The sequence below is a fragment of the Camelus bactrianus genome, chromosome 17 (assembly GCF_048773025.1).
Source record: "Camelus bactrianus isolate YW-2024 breed Bactrian camel chromosome 17, ASM4877302v1, whole genome shotgun sequence".
Lineage (NCBI taxonomy): Eukaryota > Metazoa > Chordata > Mammalia > Artiodactyla > Camelidae > Camelus > Camelus bactrianus.
In genome coordinates, this window is record NC_133555.1 from 34,106,197 (window position 1) to 34,122,569 (window position 16,373).

At 45.3% G+C, this 16,373-nt stretch overlaps 1 protein-coding gene across 4 annotated transcripts in view; it reads left to right on the forward strand.

Moving 5' to 3' along the window:
• Positions 1 to 16,373, forward strand: part of USP4 (ubiquitin specific peptidase 4) — a 33,286-nt gene that overhangs the window by 10,992 nt on the left and 5,921 nt on the right. Inside the window, exons 7-16 of one of the 4 annotated variants that reach the window (XM_074344898.1) lie at positions 2,978 to 3,118; positions 3,936 to 4,053; positions 5,832 to 6,005; positions 7,611 to 7,769; positions 8,784 to 9,008; positions 9,808 to 9,891; positions 10,483 to 10,577; positions 12,836 to 13,027; positions 13,658 to 13,746; positions 15,446 to 15,673. In XM_074344898.1, coding sequence (XP_074200999.1) covers positions 2,978 to 3,118; positions 3,936 to 4,053; positions 5,832 to 6,005; positions 7,611 to 7,769; positions 8,784 to 9,008; positions 9,808 to 9,891; positions 10,483 to 10,577; positions 12,836 to 13,027; positions 13,658 to 13,746; positions 15,446 to 15,673 — 1,505 coding nt within the window. Of the gene's footprint in view, positions 1 to 1,838; positions 2,072 to 2,977; positions 3,119 to 3,935; positions 4,054 to 5,831; positions 6,006 to 7,610; positions 7,770 to 8,783; positions 9,009 to 9,807; positions 9,892 to 10,482; positions 10,578 to 12,099; positions 12,197 to 12,835; positions 13,028 to 13,657; positions 13,747 to 15,445; positions 15,674 to 16,373 lie in introns of those variants that run through there. The other 3 variants (XM_074344900.1, XM_074344899.1, XM_074344901.1) reach the window with 3 other exon arrangements.

Consider the following 16,373-nt stretch of genomic DNA (forward strand, 5'->3'; position numbering starts at 1 on the left):
CCTATGGGACTTTCCAAAAGTCATATACATGAACCGAGGTGTGGTTGAAAGGTGCTTGTTATGAATAACAAAAGACACTGCTTTTATCTTTATCACTTTGGAGCTATTTCAGCAACCAAAGACAAAAGACCAAAATATTTATTTCTTATTATAAATCACAGTACCGCAGGAGGTAACCAGGGATCTGCCATACCTAGAAAGGGAAATTCAAATGGAAAGGCAAGAAAGAAGGGGGGAAAAGATGACTTTTGGGGGAAGTATACTTAAAGGGAAAAGTACAGTAATTAGAAAACATGAGGAAGCTGAGTTAGAGTAACTGTAGATGGATTAAACTCACTAGTCAAAAGACATGAACTCTAATCAGATTTTTTAAATCAGCCATGTTCAGTAGCATGTTGTCTGTCAAAGAAGACAGAGGTTAAAATTGAGGGAATGGGAAAGTATGTCAAGTGAATATGTCATCCAGAGAAAGTCACTGATTGGCTTATTTCTTTTTTTTGTTTTGTTTTTTAAACCCACCTGCAGAATCAGTTTTACATATATCTTGGCAGGAAGACAGCATAGTGAAATTGTTTCCACTCCTTTAGTCACTAGTGAGGGCCACCTTTGTAAATTCTGAGCATTTTCAAATAGTTTTTTCCTTCCTTGTGGATTATTTTAACCTTTGTGTTAGTGCTTTCAAGGTTTTCTATAGAGCTGGCCTCATTTTTCTGTCTCTGACTCTCTATACTGTCTATAACTTTTCTTGCCTGATGTCTATAAGGCGTGGTGAGTTCTGTACCATGGTCCCCTTTGAGACTTTCTGCCCAGAGCTGGAAGAGGCCAGTGTTCCCAAAGCGGAGATGTGAACTGCACGCAGATGAGTGTTAACAGTGTTGGTGTAGGGAGATCACAGCTTAGGATGTTGTGAAGACGATGAGGTTTCTGGCTAAGAGTTTATTGTTATTATAAAGGTAAAGCCAGATGCTCTGGATACCTGAGGTCAGTCTTAGAGGGTGGATTCATTCTCAGAGCAGCGTTCAGCCTGGAGAACATCTGAGAGGCAAGCAGAGAGCAGTGGAGCAAGGAGGGCAGGCATGTTATAGAGCCTTAGCTGTGGGTCAGGGCTTGTTTAGCTGTGATGATAACAACCTGACATGCCAAGGAGCAGGAAATACCTCAGTAGAAAGGTGCCAAGAGACCAGAGGCTTGACGAGAATATCTCTTAGGAGCGGAGGGGTCCTTATTTGGAGGTGTAGCCACTGTCTTCAGAATATCTGTGGCATGACACCCAGTCATAATTGAGTGAGGTCTTGCCTCACTCAATGTTACCTAATAAGTCAGGTGTCCCCACCAGTGCCTCCTTCCCAGCTTACGGTGCCCTAGGATGTGCTGTGAAGCTGCCTGATGACAAGTGACAAGTGCCCAAGCATTTCCCAGATACAGATCACTTTTGCACAGAGGTCTTTTAATTTGTCTGTCAGGGGTAGAGTTAAAGAAAAAAAATAAAATAAAACTTTGTACTATGTAAATTTTCAAGCATTTGTAAAATATTCTTGTGTACTCATCATGGGTTTCTTTTTGACTGAATTTACACTGAAAACTACTGGCAGTATTTCCTAGAGCATTTTAAACAAATGCCAAGTAAAATTTAATTTGTTTTCTTTCATTTCAACCAGATATGCTGTCTGTATAAGAAATTGACAGGTCTTGGATACGTGCAATGGCTTCTATGGATTTTTGCCCTTTTAAGTTCAGGGAGTAGAGTAAGTTACCAGTGAACAGTTACTAAAAAAGGGGAGTGTTAAGCTGTATGTCTTGAGGTTCTATGTCAGGAGTTGAATTTCACTGTCTTGTAGTACCTGTCTCCAGACCTGAGATCACTGAGTCTGCCACATCAGACCAGCCTTGGGTGGTGACTCTCCTGCCTGCCTAGGAGGCTGGGAATACTGGCATCACGGACAGGCCTCAGATGTGTGCTTCAGTCACCTGTGTGGCGGAAGCTCTGGCGGGTCTCACTTAAGGAGCTGCCTGAGTTCTTGGGATCCTTTGCAGCGTGAAGATGAGGCTCAGTGAAGCAAATGCTCCTCAGGATTAGAGAAGGTGCATTTCCCTATGGGAAGGTGAGAGGCTGGGGAGCCTTCTTTCCCCCTCCCTTGCTGTGACCTCAGAGTATGAAGCAGAACTTGGTTCCTGACACCCATTTAGGCCCCGGATAGTCCCTGACATCTGCCTAAAAGTGTGGGCTTAGGATCACTTCTTACCTTTGCTGCCGCGTTCCGCTTGTAAACCCAAATCTAGAAGGGAAAAATAACTGTTGTATGTATTTGAAAGTGTAGCATGATTCACTTCTACATGTTTTTGTAGATTTATGGATTTTAGGAGAAAATTTGATAAAATTGTTATCAATATAAGATTTGGGGCAATTAGCCCTTGAATTAATTAATCTGAAACCTAGGAATAAATCTCAAATAAGATGCTGTGAAAAAATGTTGAAACATGAGTTTGAAAGAGAGAGGTTACTCACATTTGGTAAATTGGAGGACACAAGCAACTCCCGTTGAGTAGCGCAGTGCAACCCAATTGCCATTTTTCTGTTCTAGTGTGCTTATAGCCAGCTGTTTAATTTGGGTCACGTATTTTTGAAGAAATTCATCCCTTATTACCATTTTTCTGTCTTTCACTGGTAACTCTTAAAATTCAGGGAAGCTTATGATTTATAAATCAAACCCAGATACCCTGAAGATCAACCTTGTGGTTCATCCTGAAAGAGTCAGTATATGACCATGTGGACAAATGAGACTGGAAGACCAGTTAATTTCTTGACTCTCACTTAAATGAAATTTATCTTCAAGTAGCATGAAAATAGTCTTTTTGCATTTAATTTTAAATAACTGAATATAGAGGACATTTATTTCTTGAGAAGAGACCTAAGGCGTTAGATAGGGATGGCTTTTTGCAGAAAGTCAGTAGCATTGTTTCTGCTTCTCTCTCCCAGATCAAGCACTGCGCCTAGCAGAAATTTTACTACCTCTCCAAAATCATCAGCAAGTCCCTATTCCTCAGTGTCTGCCTCTCCCATTGCAAATGGTGATAGCACTAACACCTCTGGGATGCACAGTTCCGGTGTCAGCAGGGGGTAAGAGCAGGTCCTTTCACTTTGCTTCCCTTCCCTCCCAGTCTTTTCCCAGGCTGGACAGCTCCTCTGCTGCTGCACTGAGCACAGTAGGATTAGGGTTCCCCATGGGAACCTGCTGCATGTGGTTTCTTGCTCCATTTCATACCCACAGTAAAATGTGTCTCCTAGTTCTGACTTACATGGCTTGACTTCCTATGAGCTGGTATTTTCCCCACAGCCTGAGTCACTTGGTGGTCATGGGGTCACTGCGTTTGTCTGTGAAGGGGTGGTTTGGCTGTGTGGCAGAATAGCTAAGAAGGGATGATTCCCAGCTGTGGGCGAGCCCTGCCTGTTTCCCCTCTGCATGGCTGTGATCCTTTCTTCAAGCATTTCTGGAGCACCTGCCACACAGTGCAGACAGGGTGGAAGAGGAAGGTGAGGTGAGAGAGTGCATGCATGCTCAGGCACAGTCAGGACGGAGTTGGCCTGGTGGGTGGTGGCAGGTGCAAGCTTTGATCTTGGTAACCACAGTGTTCTTCCCTGAAGTCACCTGGCAGGTAGCCTTCCGGTGGGATACAAAATTAGCATTGTTAAAGCCTGAGAGCAGAGAATTCAAATAGCATTTCTCCCCTTACGAATGTGCTTACTGTCTGTTATGTCAAATCAAGATTGAGTGGTGGTGGGGAGCTGGAGGGCTGGAGAGGGAAGTAGAGAGAACTTGTATCATGGAGTTACTACCAGGCAAGGATTCTAGAGGTCCTGGAGGAGCCCCAGGAGGCATCCTGAAGGCATGTGTGCATCATTTGCTTTTATTGCTGATGTGGGTTGTGTCTTCCAGTGGATCTGGCTTCTCTGCTTCGTATAATTGTCAGGAGTCCCCATCGTCTCACGTGCAACCTGGGCTCTGCGGACTTGGAAACCTGGGGAACACCTGCTTCATGAACTCTGCTTTGCAGGTAGTGGGGAGAGCTGCCGACTCAGTAACATTGTGTCTTCCCAGTACTTGAGGCTTGGGTGGGTGTGGCCTGCTCAGGTGTTGGGAGGAGCTTCTCCCAGGGGTCCCTTCCAACCTTTTATTAGTACTTCAGGGATCCCTGCCGGATCATCTCCCACTAGGTAGTACAGAATGGCCTCATCAGTGTTTGTGGCTCCAAAATGTCTTCTTCATCAGTTCTAGGTTTGGTTTTGCAATAAAAATATTTTGAATTTTGTTGACTATTAGGGAATGATCTCCTCAGAAATTACTGAGTACTTGCCTGCTTGATCTCTCTTGGGATGAGAACTCACAGCAACTGGTACCAAGCAAAATTATTCCTTGCTTAGTTTGACGATCTTTTCACCAGTGAGCTCTCTCTCACTTCATGTACCTGACTGTAGAAACTCATAAAATCCTCCCTTGGACACTTCATTTATTCATTCATCTCATATGTATTGGGCTCCTACTCTCACAGGACTAACCTGGGCATGAGCTAGAGTTAGTGTCCAACTACAAAGTTAGGAGGGCACAGTCCCTAAGACTGCCTTCCTTTATTTCTGACACCAACTGCACGTTTTGGGGTCCCAGGACCACCCTCAGTTTTGTTAATTTGCTGGAAGGACTCATGGACTCACTTAAAACTGTTATAGTCACAGTTATGGTTTGTTGTAGGGAAAGAATTCAGATTAAAATTGGCCAAGGTAAGAAGAGAATAGGGCAGAGTCCAGGAGGGCACCCAGTACAGAGCTGCTATTGTCTTCTCCCTGTGGAGTCTGGATGCTTTACTTTGAGTGTTGCCAACCATGAAAATTCATCCAAGCTTTGGTGTTCAGAATTTTTATCGGGGCCTTATTACACAGCATGATTGATTGCTCAGTGGTTAAAGATGGCTGGCTTTATTCTGGATGGCTTTATTGCTGAATATATTCAAAGACTTAAGGCAGAAGTTATACCAATCATATAAAAAGAAAAATTTTAGACTATCGTATCTCATAACTATAGACACAAGTAATGTAGATAAAATTTTAGCAAATCAAAATCAATGAGATATAAATAAAAGTGGTAACACATAACCAATTGGAGTTTGTGCTAGGAGAACCAGATTGGTTTAATGCCTGGAAGATGAATCGGTGTACATTCAACAGTAACAAGATAAAGGAGAAAACCATGTGAACATTTCAATAGTTGTTGAAAGAACATTGGATGAAATTCAGTACCCACCTTCATTTTTTAATTTAAAAAGTTAAAGTTAATATACACATGTACAATATTATTTATTGTTTTCTCTAATGTCTAAATTTTCCTGATTTTCCCCACATGGTTTTTGGCTCTAGTAAAACATTTTGCCTTCAGCCTACTTATGTTTTGTCTTCTCATGAAACAGTGGAATGGCACTTTCAGTAAAAGAATTACCATCTTAAAATGATATCTTAAAAATTATTAACTTCTGTTGAATAGAAAATTGCTGTGTGTCAGGCACTTGGTGTACATAGCTTTTGCCTCAGGGAACTTGTTTCAGAAGATAGTTCTTAGTCAGTGAGTGTGAGCTAGGAGACAGCGTCCCTGGGGTGTTAACCACAGTGTGGCCACCAGCGTGGGTCTCTGGGAGGCTGTGCCTTTCTGTTGTGAGCCCTTCAGAGAATCTGCTGAGCACTTTGTGTTGGAGCTGACCCTCCCTGGTCCTTTAAAACTGGGTTTATCTTGTGTCTCTGCATACTCGCCCCAAAGAATGTGAGCTGTGATCGTGTTCTCTTTCAGTGCTTGAGCAACACTGCACCACTGACTGACTACTTTCTCAAAGATGAGTATGAGGCCGAAATCAACAGGGACAATCCTCTGGGAATGAAAGGGGAAATCGCAGAGGCCTACGCAGAGCTCATTAAACAGATGTGGTCTGGAAGGGATGCTCACGTGGCACCTCGTATGTTCAAAGTAAGTTAATATATGTGCCTCCTTTTTTCCCATTTCGGCGAGAATGCTTTAGTATTGTAATGAAGCATTCCTTTTACTTGCATTTTGGGATTAAGATGGGCTCTGGGACTAAAAGCACGCGTGATCAGATGCTTCTTTTCTGTTGTTCATACACTTATCTTAGGTGATTTAGCTGTCACCTCTGGGCTAAGGATACTTCCGAAATCATTTGTGAGCTGATTGCTCAGAATGCTGTATTCCGGGTAGCAGTCTTTAAATGGTCAACATCCTAAGCCAGAGCATTTCCTGGAAATTAGACCATCAGGATCATCTGGAGGGTATTCCCATTTTCTCTGAGCCTAGAACCTATCTATACACTGTGGTTTGAGTTGAGCCCCCTAAGTCAGGAATTGGGTTGACATATTTGGAAGGTGGTATGAGGGGCAGTTCTCACCTTGGGTCCGTCAGTTGGGAACATGGGGAGATGGGTGAACTGCAGCGGGCACTTGAAGCAGCTTGAGTTTTCCAGTGCCCTGAATGTTTTTCCCTGCTGAAGGGGACGCACCTTGCCTCCATACATTGAAATCTGAAAATACTGTGTGGTTCAAGGAACCTTCATGAAGCATCTGATTGAAAGAAGGAAAAGAAATAGCACCTCAGCTCAGTGAAAAAATTAAGATCTGTGATTGTTTATTGAAATTGGAAAAGAATTCTTTTCATTCCCATGGTCACATTAATCCTTGGAAAATATGTGTAAGTCACTACTTACATATCAAGTCATAAAGGGACTACAACTGGGTGACAACACATTGGACTCAAGCTACTGTAAATACACAGTTGGCAGACAGTATTCAGAGACTTTAGGGTTAGTTCTCTCTCTGCACTGTGTGGTATAGTAGCCACTAGCCACTTGAAATGTGGTTGTTGTGAACAAGGAACTGAGTTTTTAATTGTATTTAATTTTAATTAATTTAAATCTAATTAGCCACATGGGGTTGGTGGCTACAGTATGGGGCAACATGGGTGGAGGGCAGTGGTTCTCCAGCTTTAGGATGCATCAGAATCTCTGGAAGGTCTTGTTAAAACACAGACTGCTGGACCCATCCCCAGAGTTTCTGGTTCTGTAGGTCTGGGGTGGAGCCTGAGAATGTGCATTTCTAACAAGCTTTCAGATGATGCTCATGCCGCTAGTTGGGCACTGTGCTCTGAGGATCTTTGCTGTAGAGCAAGGTAAGGGAGGCAGTTACTTAGGGCTAGGAGGGCTGTTACGTAGAGGAGGATCACTCTGTGTGATGCAGGTACCATAAGTTCTTAGAGAGACTCTGAACAAAGAAAGTAGTTGGTGAGGGATTCATGTTAGTACTTAGGTGGAGTGGCTACTGAGGATGTCACCCTTCACTCTTCTCTTAGGGTAGTGGCCCAGGTTCCAGGTTTGTAGTTTTTCAGGATTTTAGATCCCAGCCCTCGCTCTGGTGAGAATTACTGGCCTTTAGGCCCTTGAGGAGTTAATCAGGTTACTCGACCCGGTGGTATTTTTCTCCTTTATTGTCTCTTTGATGACAGTTTCCCATCTGACTTCACTGATTCTTTATATCATGTCTTCTGATGTGGTTGCTTTTGTTGTAGACCCAAGTGGGACGTTTTGCCCCTCAGTTTTCTGGCTACCAGCAACAAGACTCTCAGGAGCTATTAGCCTTTCTTCTAGACGGATTGCACGAAGATCTGAACCGAGTGAAGAAAAAGCCATACCTAGAGCTGAAGGATGCCAATGGGCGGCCAGATGCGGTATGATACTGAAGATTTTGAACAGTAGTATTCCAAAGAAGCTGCCTCCTGTTAAGGGTTGCAGGGACATTCTTCTGGTCTTGGAGTATTGGTGCCAGGGCTCTTGTTGCCCCTCACTGTTGTTGGTGACGTGGACGTGCAGTCTGGTAGAGAAATGCATTGCAGGTCAGGAATAGGCTAACTCTAGTTACCCCTAGTGCTCCTGCCTGGACTCCTTCAAGTTAGAATCAGTTTGTTTAGTATAATTTCATTGGTGAACGGACCAGAGACTAGGGCACTCTGAAAACTGTAAAATGCCTGTAATGTGGGCCTTTGGGATTATTACCGCTCTCATTAAAATTCATGTATGATTATTAAAATAATTGTTAAATTATTAGGGCACTTAGACTTTTTGCCTTGATTTTCAGATCTGTGCAAAGGGAATTTAGTATTTAAGTTACCTATTACATTGGGATGTTCGATATGAATACTTTTAAGTGACATTCATATCTTAAAGGAAAAACCATGAGTTAGCTAAACTATAATACAAATTAAAACCTCATTTTTGAATCATCAGTAACCCTATAATGAAAAATATGAAAATGAATAGATGTATGTATATGTATGACAGAACTATTATGTTGTGCGCCAGAAATGGACACAGCATTGTAAACTGGCTATACTTCAGTTGAAAAAAAGAAAAAAGAAACCCTGTAGGAGACAGTCTTTGCCCTTGTCAGGTCTATGTGCCACAGTGTTCTCAGTGCATTTGTCTCCCCAAGGACCCACAGACTCCTTGCTTCCCATAGATCCTATGTCAGCACTTTGTTAAGTGTGGGGTTGGGCATGGTGCTGGCCTGTGGTGTGAGTATGGTCTGCTAAGAGCCCTAGCCCTCTCTGGCCTGGACCAAATTCTTGGCTGTGCAGACTGCCTCACGGTCTTTTCTAGATTTTGCTGTGAATTGTTCTGGATACAGGGGTTAAGGACTGATAGGTGTTGAGAATATCTTATTTATCCCTTCTCCTTTCTTCCAGGTGGTGGCAAAGGAAGCCTGGGAGAATCATAGGTTGAGGAATGACTCTGTGATTGTGGACACGTTCCATGGCCTCTTCAAATCTACTTTGGTTTGCCCAGAATGTGCTAAGGTTTCTGTGACCTTTGACCCATTTTGCTATCTGACTCTCCCACTGCCCTTGAAGAAAGATCGAGTTATGGAGGTCTTCCTGGTTCCTGCTGACCCTCGCTGCAGACCTACCCAGGTAAAGAGAATCAGCACCCTCCTGGTGCCCTTTGTTGTGAGTGGTCCCCAGACCCAGAGTCAGGCTGCATCTGTCTGCTGCGTTGGAAGCTCCGTCAGCTGCCTCTTAAACCCCTTGGTGCTTGCCTTGAGTGTGTGTGCCCTTGGCCTCCATCAGACCTTTGAGTAATCCCATATCATTTAAGCAAATTGTGAAGGTCCTTTGGGCTTCTCTGTCACTTTTATCCCCATACTGCATTCCTTTGACTAAAGGAACCTGGCTGATCTGCTAAGAGGTCCTTGAATCTGAATTTTAGGGAACCAGAATCAGGGTACTTTGCTCGGTCAGATTCACCCCTAAGTCAGCTGGGAGAGCCTGGCTAGACCGAAAGGCCAGGTGAGAGGAGTGACCTGCTGGTCTTGGTGTCCAGCCCTGCTGATGGCTCCCTGCGTGGCTGTACTGCTTAGTCTTCTGGCTTTATTTTCTTCATCTCTAAAGAAAGATGACAAGGACTGGTTGGCAGTTTGTGTAATTTTAACATTTCTTTAGTGGAAATAGTGAGCAGCTCCAAAACGTTAAGAATAATAGATAGCAATGTTTAGGAGGAAGAGAGATGGCCCAACTCCTGTGGTGCTACCAGAACAGAGAGGCAGGTGCTGATGCTGAAGACTTGCCTGTTCTGCTGGCCACTCTTCTGGTCCCTGAGCTCATCACACACTGTTTCTGGAGGAACACCTTTGCCTTCCAAGATGTCTCCTCCTGGCTCATCTCCCACCCTTTGCAGAGCACCCTTGTCACCCCTCCCATCTCTCCTTTGCAGTACCGCGTGACTGTGCCGCTGATGGGGGCCGTGTCCGACCTGTGCGAGGCTCTCTCCAGGCTGTCTGGCATTGCTGCAGAAAACGTAAGGCAGGGTGGTCTCTCAGCCTATGGGGGGTACTTCGTAGTCCTTTGGAGTTAATTTTCAATCTTGTAGCCACTTTTGGGGGATAATTCTTATCGGCAAGCACAAATATGATTATATCTGGATGTTTCAGACCCTCGCTCACGGAGTACACTGTGGCTGAGACCATCCCTTCATCCCTGGGAACACTGTCTTTCCTCCACTGAGGTCACACTAGCCGTGGTCAGAGGGCCAGGGGTGGGGCTCTGCTCTCACTCTACCATTGCTTCCTACCTGACCTCTTCTGTAATAAGCTGGAAGTTCTTTCCTATCCCAAACTCTGTAGGTGTGTGGAGTGACTTGATAGAAATCTTTATTTAAAAACATTTGCTCATGCTGGCCTTTCTGCTGAGCCTAGCCCTGTGTAGAGGTGGGGAGAGTGAAGACCTCCCCTTTCATCAGGACCCATCCTCCTGGGTGCCTCCATCGGGACTGGTTGCACGATGATCTCTGGAGGCAATGCTCCAGCAGCACAATTTTTCATTTCTGCCTGGGTTTTAAATAGGGGTACTCTTACCATTTTGTAATCTTTCTGTTACTGTTGATTCTTAGATGGTGGTCACAGATGTGTATAATCACCGGTTTCACAAAATTTTCCAAATGGATGAGGGTTTAAACCACATCATGCCTCGGGATGACATTTTCGTGTGAGTACTCTGGTTTATGCTGCAGGGCCGAAGGACACTTTCTAGAGGCTTTGCCTTGTTGGTGTCTCCAGAGCAGAAGATCTGACGTTTGGTGCTCACGTGGATTTGCCCCAACCCCTGGTTGCAAGAGATGGGTGTGTTCAGAGAATTGTGAGCAGCCATCAGTGATGAGTACCTACTGGCACTTCAGCTAGACATTCCAGATAAGTCTCCTCAGCTTGGACAGAGCTTTTGTCAACAGTTGCTGCCTGTTAAGAAGGCCTGGCAGTGGTCCTGCTGTCAGAAATGCTTTTCTTAAGAAGAGCACAGCTGTCTGAGGGCCCACGGGAAGGCAGGAGAAGGGACACAGTACAGGGAGGGTCTTGGTCCTTTCTCCAAGCCACAGGTTCTTCAGGCAGGTGCCATCTCAGAATGACAAGAGAAGGTTGATTTAAACAGCCTTATCCAGCTGTAACATCTGCCAGCTCTGAGTTTCAGTTTTCTCATCGGTGGGGACAGTACACTCCAGCTCCAGCTGTCTCCTCGGCCCCTCCCAAGTCCTCTTGCTTCAAGGCTGCTTGGTGTCAGTGTCTGTGTGTCCCTCTCCCAGGTGGGGCCGGGTGGAATGTGGCCTTGCTGAGCTCCCACCCAGACAGCCAACGTGTCTCCCCCATTCCCTTTCACTCAGAAACTTGCCTCTGCTGAGAAAGGCTTTCAGGATTTTGTTTTGGTTTTTGTTGTGGGCTGAGGAATGCAGTACACATATAAGAGGCATTTCCTTCCCCTTACTTTGCTGGGCCTGTGACTTCTAGGTCACTCTGAAAGGAGCAGTTCATGACTGCACACAAGATGTTCATGCTTGCATAGACTGCCTCCCCACTCCCCGGCATCTTCCCCCGGTTTACAAGTGGAGGGTGCCAAGGCTCACACTGGGCTGCAGGGCTGGGGCTGTCCACTTCTGACCCCAAGTCCTTAACACCACCTCCCTCAGTTCTGGAAATTAATGTTCACACACATCTGAGCTGAGAAGAACTGGGGCATCACCTTGTGGGGAGCTTGGCAAACCACCATCAAAGGATTTCTAAGGGCTTGTGGGCTGACCGACAGGAAAGCAGATTGTTTTTTGAATTAATAGTTGTCTTATGAAACTTATGGCGTCTAATACTTTTTAAGCATGTGATACGCTGTGCTACTAAGTTACTTAATTCTTACCACTGCACTGTAAGGTGGGTGATCCCATTATCCACTGGGTAAGCAGGCTTAGAAGTTAAGGTGTTTGGCCTGGTCACAGCAGCCAGAAAGTGGCACTGATGGACCTGGAACGTGGGCCGGCCTGACCCAAAGGCTTGATTCTTGATCTTTATGCTCGACCACAGGCTCCTCACCCTAGAGCACACTTTGAACATTTTTGTGTGTGTTTCTCTGAACTCCTCCTGTATATATTACAGGCAGGACTGTACCAGGCATCTGGGGAGGGTTGTGTGTGTGTTTGTGTTTATAGTTTCCAAAAATTGAATCAGTAAGTTTGTGTCTCCCCCTATAGGAAGAGGGAAAGACTACAATCGGTTGCCAGCAATTTTGGTAACATCTGTTCCAGGATAAAACATCTATAAATCTCCTCAGTCCCATGTATTCACTAAGTAAGACACATTTTTTTCAAAATCATTGATTTGTATTTAGCAGTTTCTTTGGTTACCTCTGGTTTTTAAAAAATTAAATATGATTGTTTTTTACTTCAGTGTTTTTGAACAAAGATGGCAAACAATTAGTGTTACAAATTTGTTTCCTCATTTGAATTAAAGAGCTTTTGCCTTATATTCTAGGTGTATATCCTTGTACAATATTTGGTTTTCTTAGAGGGCAGGGCACTGAGAATGCCTTTTTAAAAGTTGAGCTCCTTGCTAGGTGACAAAAGATGATCCTGGTGGCCAGGCTCCCCTGTGTGCCTGTGTGTCTGAAGTGATGGTCCGGATGACGGCTGCCATCTGTGTTGAGTCCCAGTTGAAGGACGACGGAGTTTGAGGCCATGGTTGGGGGAAGGGGGATCACATTAGCCCCAGGCCCCAGGTTGTGTAGGGTCACATTGTGCTGACAGTGACCCTTCTGGGGATTCCTGACCCAGGCTCTAGAATTGTCTTGGAAATGGTTTATCCACCTTTTGTGCTGAAGTCTGCTCTGTCCTAGTGACCATAGTCCTGGCCACCATGTAGCTGCAGCTCAGATCTTCGTTGCTCACAGAGACCTTTTGCTAAAGGTGCCCTCTTATGTGATTGACACAGGTATGAGGTCTGCAGCAACTCCCCGGATGGCTCTGAATGTGTCACGCTTCCGGTGTACTTCAGGGAGAGGAAGTCCAGGCCGTCGAGCACTTCCACCGGGGCGGTGCTGTATGGGCAGCCACTGCTGGTTTCTGTCCCCAAGCACAAGCTCACCCTCGAGTCATTGTACCAGGCTGTTTGTGAGCGTATCAGGTTGGTGGTAGGAGTGTGATTTGCTTGCTATCTGAAATAAGGCAGGCCCAGTATTCGTAGTGACTGCCCCCTGCAGAGTGCCTGTGTGGACCCTGTGTGTTCGCTTCTGTTAGAAATGCAGTTGTGCCCACCCCTGGGAGGGCCAGGGAAGGTGCTGTTGGAACAGGACACCTGGCACATCTGAAGCACCATGACACTGGGCACTTAAGCTTCCTCTGGTCACTGGAATCATGTCTTTACCCCCATCAGTCACCTGCATGAGGGAGTCTAGTGCTTTGATGGCATTTTATATTTGAGTATAATTTCTAAAGTACCCTACTGTCATTCTGAAGCTGTAATTAATGTTACTGGGAAATAAGTTTTTAAATGATGGTGCTGTGTGACACTTATCGAAGATTTGAAACAGACTTTCTCAGAGTCTTCAGTGACCTGGTAGTTGGACATCTTATCTCTTGGGTTCTTCTCAATTTCTTGAAGTGTTGAGCCATCACATAATTTTTAACGCCCTTTTATTTACATAAATTACCTTGTGAATAGCTGAATATAAAAACTAGGAACTACTTCTGGCTGAGTAGTAGAGAAAAATAGGTAAATGTTACAACTAACAAACAATTCTATCTTTCTTTCAAGCCGCTATATAAAACAGCCTTTGCCTAATGAGTCTGGCAGCTCGTCCTTGGAGCCGGGAGCCTGCAATGGCTCCAGGGGCAACTGTGAAGGTGAGCGCTTGCCACACTGTGGGGCTGTGACCGACCAAACCCCTCCTGACCTCCCCCTTCTTCCAAAGGTGTGGTACACATGGGATAGGGAGGCTCTGAGGCTGGGCTGGGGGCTCTGCCTAGAGAGCAGACCCGTCTGCACAGCTCTGCTCTGCCAGAGCCCACTGTCCAACTTTGGCACATGGTGGAATCTTTGTAGGCTAGGTTTTACCTCAGGGAGCCTGAGCCTTGCGGGACTGAGGGACTTGCCTGGAGTCATGAAGCAAAGTCAGGATTTGATTGTGGAGTGCACTTGACTGCCTCCACAGCCTGGCTTCTGTCTGCAGAGCTGTTATCTTGGCTCTGACCTACCGCCTTGGTGCGGCAGCCACCCCGGGGAAGACAGATGTTCTGTGCAGCCAATCAGGAGGCGGAGACAGGTTCTCTTGGGCGTTTCTTTATTTCTTCCCAGGAAGCCACAGCTGGAAAAGCAGTAGCATAGGCTTGTTGCAGGAAACCCAGAGCCCTCACCATCCTCCTGTGGCCTAGTGCTCACAGGCTCGTCTGTGACCAAGGAGCTCTGCCTGGCCTGCATGTGGCTGTCACACTTCTTTTTGAGGCCTAGGTGACTGGCAGGGTGGCTTTATTCCTAGAAAACTGTAAGTGTTCTCCAAGTTAGTGTTTCCGTTCCCGTGGCCTGACGGGAAACTGCACTGCGTTGTCCTGGGCCCAGCCTGTCCTTCCTTGTGAGTACTCCAAGACACAGTCTTCGAAAGGGAGGATTTTCATGTAGAATGTACATCCTCCTTTCCTCAGTTTCCACTTCTATTGCTGTTTCCCTGAGTATGTAAACTTTTTAAAATCTTCTCTTCCCCTATTACTTCTACATCACCTTTTTGAGTTGTCCCCATCTTTGTTGAAATTATTTATCTGGTACCTTAACTTTCCCCTTTGGCTGCCCAACAAAAAAATACGAGGCATATGATCATGTATCTTTTCATAGTAGCCACATATACTAACCAGTTCTCTGGAAACACCTGGAAAATTTACTTATCAGCATATGTCTCTAGAATGCCTCTTAAAAACTCTTGAAACTCTGCGATCTTGTATGAATAAAGAGAAAAAAGGGAGGGGAGGGTCTTGCATGCTGTGTTCCCCAGGCCCCAGCAAGTCACCTGCACTTGAGAGACCTCAGCATGTGCTCGTTGAAGAGACAGCACGTTTCTTGTGGAGGAACTGAAGACCTTTACTTCATATTTGTGTTCATTATAATATATAAAATTGTGCTTTTAAATTGTTTCTTACCAGACTGTCTTCTTGAGTGTTGAGTATGTATTTAATTTTGGTCCTTTTCTCTCTGTGGGCCTCATGATCAAGTTGAAAGTCACGCTGTGCGGGGTGAAGTCCAGTAAAGTACCAGGCAATGAGGAGCCCAAATTTAAGACTGGCGGGACTGCTGACTCACTTTGTACCCTTAGCTAATTCCTTGAACCTCTCTGGGCATGTGCTTTCTCACCAGGGAGCAGCAGTGCCCACTTGCCTGCTTACCAGGTTTGGGGGACGGTCACATATGAAGTCAATCGTCTGGTAAAGGGTGGATATAGTTTCACGTACCCAGGACAGAGTTTGGAAAGAAGCGCCACAGTTAGATATGAAATAAAAATTTCAGCATTGAAATGGTAGCAAATTATGTATATGTTCTTTTTCATTTGTGTGCTAGGAGAGGACGAAGAAGAAATGGAGCATCAGGAAGAGGGCAGAGAGCAGGTCTTAGAAGCAGAGGGCAGTGGGGAGGATGAGCTGGGAAGTGACCATGGTGAGACCACTCAGAAGAAGATCAAAGGCCGACCCTGCCCCAAAAGGCTTTTTACCTTCAGCCTTGTGAACTCCTATGGCACAGCTGATATAAATTCCCTTGCAACTGATGGGAAACTGCTTAAACTCAACCGTAAGCACTTTTTCTGACCTTTCAAACTGGGCTTTTGGGGACTCAGGATCTCTTGGAAGATCCTTGCACTCAGCACTCAATGCATTGGGGTTTCATATTCTCATAGTGTGGCTCCAGGAACAGACACTTGTGTGATCCTTGGCTTGAAGCTCCCTAGACTGTTTCAGAGCCACGACACCCCTCTGCCCCTCACCCTGGCCTCTTCATCAGGCTTTTCTCTTCAGTCCTGGATGACTTCAGAGGGAAGCGAGCCCTCCCTCCATTCCCACCACCCTTCAGGATCTTTGCTCCAGGTTGATAACACTTGTGGCCCCCGTGGTGGCAGCATTCCCTCAGACTTACGAGCACAGAGGCACATTTCTTTTGTTCCATAAGAATACTCAAGAAGTGTGACCCATCTAGAGGATGGCCATGGATTTCACAGGCTGTTACTTGGAGCCTATAATGGGAACTGCCATACAGACGGGAAGAGGCACCCACATGGATGGGTGTTGTGTGTGAAAAGCACACGTGAATGAAGACGCCTACATGGAGTGGAGAGGGGAGCTGCAAAATCATCTCATGTCTTCAGCTTCCTTCACTGGAGAAGAAATTGGCTAGATGTCCTCTAGCTAGCTAGTTTTCTTCTCTTTTTTTGAATGTCTTAGGGAAAAAAATTTTAACAGCTTTATTGAGATAGTTTTAGATTTTTATATCTGTC